This window comes from Myotis myotis, unplaced genomic scaffold, assembly GCF_014108235.1.
Source record: "Myotis myotis isolate mMyoMyo1 unplaced genomic scaffold, mMyoMyo1.p scaffold_m19_p_6, whole genome shotgun sequence".
Taxonomy (NCBI): Eukaryota; Metazoa; Chordata; class Mammalia; order Chiroptera; family Vespertilionidae; genus Myotis; species Myotis myotis.
In genome coordinates, this window is record NW_023416368.1 from 94,465,174 (window position 1) to 94,472,756 (window position 7,583).

Below are 7,583 nucleotides of genomic sequence, written 5' to 3' on the forward strand. Positions count from 1 at the left end.
TGATTGATGTTTCTCTCTCATCGATGTTTTTAACTCTCTCTCCCTTCCTCTCTGTAAAACATCAATAAAATATATATTTAAAAAAATGATCAAGGGCCCAGCCGGCATGGCTCAGTGGTTGAGCGTGAACCTATGAACCAGGTCAGTTTGACTCCGGGTCAGGGCACCTACCTGGGTTGCAGACTCAATCCCCAGTGTGTGGCCCTAGCTAGTATGGTTCAGTGGAGAGAACACTGGCCTGCAGACTAAAGGGTTCCAGGTTCGATTCAGGTCTAGGGCACAGGCCCTGGCTGCGGGCTTGATTCCCTCCAGTAGGGGGCCTGCAGGAGGCTGCCAATCAATGATTCTCTCTCATCATTGATGTTTCTATCTCTCTCCTTCTCCCTTCCTCTCTGAAATCAATACCAGTAAAAATATATACTTTTTTTAAAAAGCTGATCAAGAAATTAAGTGAACCAAATGGAGTTGGAGCTTCTTTCAACCACAAATGCATTCAAGTGAGATAATTCTGAACTGGATTGTTTCTTGTAAACATGGACACAAATTATCCTTGGACATGTTATACACCTGTTGGCCTTCACTCTCCATCATCCCAGGTATATTAGTTTCCCGTGGCTGCTGTAACCAAGCACCACAAACTTGATGGTTTAACCCAAAATAAACTTATTTTCTCACATTTCTGGAGGCTAGAAATCCAAAATCAAGGTGCCACAGGGCCACACTTCCTCTCAAGATTCCAGGGAAGAATCCTTGCTTGCCTCCCCCTGACTTGGTGGCTGACAGAGATCCCTGGCCTTCCTAGGTTTATAGATGCATCTGCCATCTCTGCCTGTCATCACATGGCCTTCCCTCTCCGTATAAGGACACCAGTCACATTGGATTTGGGGCCCACCCTGCTCCCGTGTGATCTAATTTTAACATGATTATATCTGCAAAGACCCTCTTTCCAGATGAGATCACATTCTCAGGTTCTGGGTGGACATGAATTTTGGGGAAGACCCTATTCAACCCAGCCCACCAGGAGAAGCTTCGACTTGAATCCTGTCCCAGCCCCTTCGCACACCTGTACTTGCCCTCCGCAGCACAGAGGAGATACATTTTGAACTCTGTAGACAGGAAGGCTCATTTCCCAAACTGAAAACAAATTCTCTTTATTGGGCAGAAATCACTTGTCCCATCTTCCTAAATAGCTAAAGGGAAGGGGGTTCCTGTTTGACTGGCTCACTCACAGTTCTACAGGCTGGTCTCCCATTATTCATTCCTGTCCCCCTCAGCAAACCAGAGAATTAATGCACCTTCCTGCCCTCCAGACAACCTACACGAGGCATTACTCAGACACACTTTGTACACAGACCCACCAACCACAGAATATTAGAGGAACAAAAGAATACACACACAAAACTGCAATGTTGGTTTTTCTTCCTTGTGAGAAGACTCCAAACCTTATATAGTTATAAACACCCACGGCTACACACATCCTGCAAGGTATATTTTTAAAGTGCATTTGGACCAGGTATCTGTAGAATCATCCTTTTAGTCCTTGCAGGAAAGCCTGGAGTTTCCGGGAGACATCAACCACCTTGGCCAGCAAAGTGGGTAGCCAGGCTTTGAGCAGTGATGGGTATTTGTGTATTTGAGAAATCATCCTGAGTGAAGGGTTAATTATTTTTATAAAGCCCAATTTCATCTTCAGTATTTCCCATCTTCACTGATGTCTATGCTATTATCACTAAATGTATGTTTGAATTAGGATGTTTCCCAACCACCTGTCCTATTCCAATTGATAGTTCTAGTCCTTGACCAGCACCCACTGTTCTTATTACTATAGATTTATAACTCTTCATATCCAGTGGGTTCCTCTCCTTGATATGCTCACCCGTTTATTTTTTTTTTTTAAGATATCTTTCATGGCATTTCCACTATACTTTGGTCAAATATACTTTATTTTCTAAGCACTCTCTGGTCCAAGACCCTTAAAACTCAAAAGTCTGGCCCCGACTAGGTGGTTCAGTTGGTTGGAGGCCGGGTTGCATGAGGAAACCAATTGATGTTTCTCTCTCACATCGACGTTTCTCTCTTTCTCTGACCCTTCTTCTCTCTCTAAAAATCAATAAACAGCCCTAACCGGTTTGGCTCAGTGGATAGAGCGTCGGCCTGCAGACTGAAAGGTCCCAGGTTCGATTCCAGTCAAGGGCATGTACCTTGGTTGTGGGCACATCCCCAGTGGGGGGTGTGCAGGAGGCAGCTGATTGATGTTTCTCTCTCATGGATGTTTCTAACTCTCTATCCCTCTCCCTTCCTCTCTGTAAAATTTCAATAAAATATATTTTTAAAAAATAAATAAAAATCAATAAACATATCATCAGATGAGGACTAAAAAAAACACCTGAAAGTCTGCTTTCTGCACAAGATTTCTATCCCGGACTACCATGCATGGCTGTGCAGGTCATACACTGCATAACCACAGTCGCCTGCCATTAGATGTCCATGTTTACAGTACTGTTCTTCTAAAATGCACATTGATTCACATTCCTAACATCTCTGAAGTTGAGGTGCACCTCACATGAAAGGCATAACATAGCGTAATTAGTAGTGTGGGATAACATGATGTTATACCATTCCTGGCAAAACCACACAGCTATAACAGGCAGAGCTGGGATTTGACCCCAACCAGGCAAGCCAGTTATAATTTAATGCAGGGGCTTGTACCACATATTGGGAGGGAATCCTGGGTCACATCATGTGGAGGAAGAAAATTTTGACCATAGTGTGATATAGCAGGGGCCCCTGAGCAAGAGCATGTGGGTGGGGTGGGCGCAAGAGAAACTGGAGACTGTGGCCCTGGGGAGACACTAGGACCCACCACCCCTCCATCCCGCCCAGCTCTTTCTTCTAGAAGAGATGCGAGAGCGCAAGTTTGATGGCTTTGCCCGCACTATCCAGAAGGCCTGGCGGAGCCATGTGGCAATCCGGAAGTATGAGGAGATGCGAGAGGAAGGTAAGAGGCTGCAGGTGGGAGGCAGAGGGTGCAAACAGATGTACCTGGAAGAGCCAAGCCACAACCTCTGCCCCCACACCCTGTGTTCCCACAGCTTCCAACATCCTGCTGAACAAGAAGGAGCGGAGACGAAATAGCATCAATCGGAACTTTGTTGGAGACTACCTGGGGCTGGAGGAGCGGCCAGAGCTGCGTCAGTTCCTGGGCAAGAGGGAGCGTGTGGACTTCGCTGACTCGGTCACTAAGTACGACCGCCGCTTCAAGGTGAGGCACTAGCAAGTGGGTATGTCCAGAACCCTGGTTCCAGCCTGGCACCCCCATCAGAGGTACACCCTCACCTGGCTGGGGCACACCTGCCCACAGGTATATGCTCAACTAACATAGATACATCTATCCATCAAATATGCCCTTATGTAGCCCAAACACACCTATCCATCAGATGTGTCTTCACCTGGCCTGATACATCTGTCCACAATTACACACTTACCTTACCCAGAAGCCCTGACCACAGAACCATTCTCACTTATCCTGGAAACATCTATCCATTAGGTACACACACTCACTCAGTCTAAATAGACCTGTCAATTAGACACACCTTCACCTAGCCTAGACACCTGTGCACAGCTACTCTTACCTGACCTGGGTACACGTGTCCAGCAAGTATACCTTTACCTATCCTGTACCTTTTCAGACACCCCCTTCTAGCCAATATAGCCTTCCTTAACCTCTTATTTATTATATAACCACTCATATACCTTCACATGAAGGGACACCTTCACCCGACCTACCAGAACCACCCTCTGCCTGGAATTGATCCCATGCCCCAGGCCCCTGCCATCAGCCTCTATGGTACTGCATCCTCACAGCCCATCAAGAGGGACTTGATCCTGACGCCCAGATGTGTGTACATGATTGGGCGGGAGAAGGTGAAGAAGGGACCCGAGAAGGGCCAGGTGCGTGAGGTCCTGAAGAAGAAGCTGGAGATCCAGGCTCTGCGGGGAGTTTCCCTCAGGTGAGGCCAGGAGTCCACCTGCCCCACAGTCACTCTCTTGTCGCCCTGAGCTGTCCTCATACTTGCTGCCCCATCTGTAACCCTGACTGTTTTACCTGCTGCTATACATATAAGCCTCTCTTGGCCCCACATGTCACCTTGCCCCCACATTCATGATCCTTATTTGCCCCTTGCACCTGCCCCCTCCCCTGGCTCCTTACCTGGCCCTTCTCTATTACCACCGTCTCCTGCTCCCTCCCTTCTCCCGTTTCCCCCACCTGTTAACTCCTCACTTGCCTCTTACCTGACCCCTCCCCGGCTGCATCTCACAGTCACTCCTTCTACCACCCTCACCCATCACTACCACCGGCCTTTCCTCCTGCCCTCCCCAGCACGCGGCAAGACGACTTCTTCATCCTCCAAGAAGAAGCGGCCGACAGCTTCCTGGAAAGCATCTTCAAGACGGAGTTTGTCAGCCTCCTGTGCAAGCGCTTCGAGGAGGCAGCACGGAGACCCCTGCCCCTCACCTTCAGCGACACGTATGGCCCTCCCCACCACCACCGCATCCTGGCGCTAGTCTGGGCCCAGCACCCCCGCCCAGCCCGCGGACCAGCTCAACTGCTCCGCCACCCACGGGTGCCCGCCGGACAAGGATGGGATGGGGAGGTCCTCCTACTCGGGAGGCGGCGCCCATTCAGCTTCCTCCTCTCCCCCACAGACTACAGTTCCGGGTGAAGAAGGAGGGCTGGGGCGGAGGTGGCACGCGCAGCGTCACTTTCTCGCGTGGCTCCGGCGACGTGGCGGCGCTCAAAGCTAGCGGCCGGGCCCTCGCCGTCAGCGTGGGTGATGGGCTACCCAAAAGCTCCAGTGAGTCTGCGCAGAAGCGGGGGGCGTAGCCAAAATGGCGAGGCCAGCAAGGGACCAATCAAGGCTGGGAGGGCGGAGCCAGTGAGGCTGCCAAGGGTGAGGGCGGGCCATGGAGGAGAGGGAAAGACTCAGAGGAGACCAATGATTGGGCGAGAGATAAGGAGGGGGCGTGGCCAAACAGGCAGCCTGTGAGCCCTGGAATGGGTGGGTCCTGGAGAAGAGAGGCCAATCACAGTGCGGAGCTCTGGAGCGGGCTCGGGACAAAGCCAGAAGAGACCGGGCTTGTGGGCGGGGCCGCCGCGCAAACGCCCACATCCTTCCCCTTCCCTTCCAGAGCCCACACGGAAAGGAGTGGCCCAGGGAAGACCCCGAAGATCGGCCCCAGGCCCTTCTCGGGCGGCGCCCGGGCGCCCCAGGGGTGAGGAGGTGCCCCCCACTAAGGGTCTCCCCCTGCTGCTTGTGGGCTCCATAACCTGAGCCAGACTGCCTGTCCGCGCGATCTAACAAGCAGAGTGATAACGCTCTACTTCTCTACCCAGAACCCTCCATAGCGCCCCATCTCCCGCATAATAAAAGCTAAGCTTAGTTTGGTACTCAAAGCCCTCCGGAATCTGACACCTGCTATAACCACTGACCTCTCCTCTCCTCTCCTCTTACACTCCTGTCATACAAGCTACATCTTATTTTTACCAACTTACCAAATTTGCTCTTACCTCCAGGCCTTTGCTGGAGCTGTTTGCTCTGCCTGTCTCCCAAATTCCCACTACACTTGAGTTCCTATTCATCTTCCAAGACCCACCCCAAAAAGCCCTCCTGCAAGGGGGGGGGGGGGGGAGCAGTCTTACCCCTGCAGAACCTCTCTCGTCCTACCTGGCCCCTGGGTCCCTCCCTCTGGCCCAGTCACCATACCGGATTGAGTGTGGCTGCCTCCTCCCTCAGACTGGGAACTTGGAGACAAATCCTCCCCACATCCTCCCAGAGCATCCTAATAAATGCCTCCATCCTTGTTCCCACCACAGGTCTGGACCGAAACGGGGTACCCCCCTCCGCCAGAGGAGGCCCTCTGCCCCTGGAGATCACATCTGGAGGGGGCTCTCAGCGGCCTCCCCGGGGCCCTCCACCCTCAGGCCAGCGGGCCAGCAGGCGCCCCCAGGCACGGCCCCCCTCCGAGCACAACACAGAATTCCTCAATGTGCCTGACGAGGGTGTGGCCGGGTAGGTGCGGTGGAGGGGCAGCCCCGAGAGGTAGGTAGGCAGGGGAGTATCTAGGGCTGTGATGGACACCCCTGTGCCCACAGCATGCAGAGGAAGCGCAGCGTGGGGCAGCGACCGGTGCCTGGTGTGGGCCGACCCAAGCCCCAGCCACGGACACATGGCCCGCGGTGCCGGGCACTGTATCAGTATGTGGGCCAAGACGTGGATGAGCTGAGCTTCAACGTGAATGAGGTTATCGAGATCCTCATGGAAGGTATGTGTGCTGGGACAGAGGTGGGAGGGGTCGGAACCCTGACACAGCCAGGCAACCCCCATTACTGCATATCGTCCAATGGGAGAACAGAGGGGCCAGCTAGCTTCCAGGCCCGGCTAGAGTTACCCTCTTCTGAGCCAGTGGTTGCATAAGCTAGAGGCGTTGGGTGGAGATCACCTCCTAAGCCACCTGGGAGCCTGGTCTCACTGCATCACATGTAGCACCCCAGCCTCATTTTTGTTACTGATCAAACATAGGGCTAGCAGAACCTCAGAGACCCCTTGTGAGTAGGAAATGGGCCATCCAGACAGGCCACCTCCTAACTTACTAGTAAGCCCCTGGGCTGCCCCCCAGAGGAGCCTGGGACTCAACAGCACCCTCCGTAAGTGGGTGGGGCAGCCCCGTTGAGGTCATTCTTGGGTCCAGCATAGAGACTATGGGGAGGGGCCTGTGGGAAGAGTACAAGTGAATGTTCTAGAAAATGATGAAATGTGAGCCAGTGACAAGGAAAAATCATGTATGTGTCCCTCCCTCCCTCCCTTCCTTCCCTCACTCTCTTTTCAGCCTCTGCCTTATGCCAGGCCAGTGGAAATGAGTAAGACAGACTGAGCCAACATGAAGGCTTCCTCTGGGGTGGGGTGGGTGGTGCCTCATACTTTCTTCTATCCCACAGACTCCTCAGGCTGGTGGAAAGGCCGGCTGCATGGCCAGGAGGGCCTCTTCCCTGGAAACTACGTGGAGAAGATCTGAGAGGGGGGCCCAGGATTCTGTCCTCCCCCTGCCAGGGAGCCAGGCCCTGCTGGCAGGAGGTCTCCTTTCTCTTAGCCGCATTAGCCAGAAGGTCCAGTCCTGTGGCCTCCAGCCCAGCCCAGGCTCTGGGTGGGTCTGAGGATCATCACTGCAGCCACCTCTGGGCCCTGGCCTCCCGTGTCACACCCGTTTCCTAGTGTGTCACATAGGGCTAACAGCAGAGCCTACCTCCTAGCTGCCTTGTGAGTATGAAATGAGTCGTATCCTAGCAGCAAAGCATGGGGAAAAGTGGAGAGGCCTTCACAAGTGTGACCTCCCTCCTTCTCCACCGAGGCAATAAATGTTTGCCGGATAGAAGTATGAACAGACTGAGCGCCAAACTTCTTGAAACCTGTGACATATGCCCTAACGTGTTTAGGTCAGTGGATAGGGTCCCAGGTTCGAGTCCAATCAAGGGCATGTACCTTGGCTGCGGGCACATACCCAGTAGGGTGTGCAGGAGGCAGCTG

At 52.9% G+C, this 7,583-nt stretch overlaps 1 protein-coding gene across 2 annotated transcripts in view; it reads left to right on the forward strand.

The window, feature by feature from the left end:
* Nucleotides 1-7,435, forward strand: part of MYO1F (myosin IF) — a 32,780-nt gene extending 25,345 nt beyond the window's left edge. For both annotated transcript variants that reach the window (XM_036315316.1, XM_036315317.1), the window contains exons 20-28: nucleotides 2,884-2,998; nucleotides 3,093-3,262; nucleotides 3,865-4,010; nucleotides 4,382-4,528; nucleotides 4,708-4,856; nucleotides 5,191-5,274; nucleotides 5,876-6,071; nucleotides 6,155-6,324; nucleotides 6,998-7,435. In XM_036315316.1, the coding sequence (XP_036171209.1) occupies nucleotides 2,884-2,998; nucleotides 3,093-3,262; nucleotides 3,865-4,010; nucleotides 4,382-4,528; nucleotides 4,708-4,856; nucleotides 5,191-5,274; nucleotides 5,876-6,071; nucleotides 6,155-6,324; nucleotides 6,998-7,074 (1,254 nt within the window). In that variant the 3' untranslated portion in view covers nucleotides 7,075-7,435. The remainder of the gene's footprint in view (nucleotides 1-2,883; nucleotides 2,999-3,092; nucleotides 3,263-3,864; nucleotides 4,011-4,381; nucleotides 4,529-4,707; nucleotides 4,857-5,190; nucleotides 5,275-5,875; nucleotides 6,072-6,154; nucleotides 6,325-6,997) is intronic.
* Nucleotides 7,436-7,583: the final 148 nt, after the last annotated feature.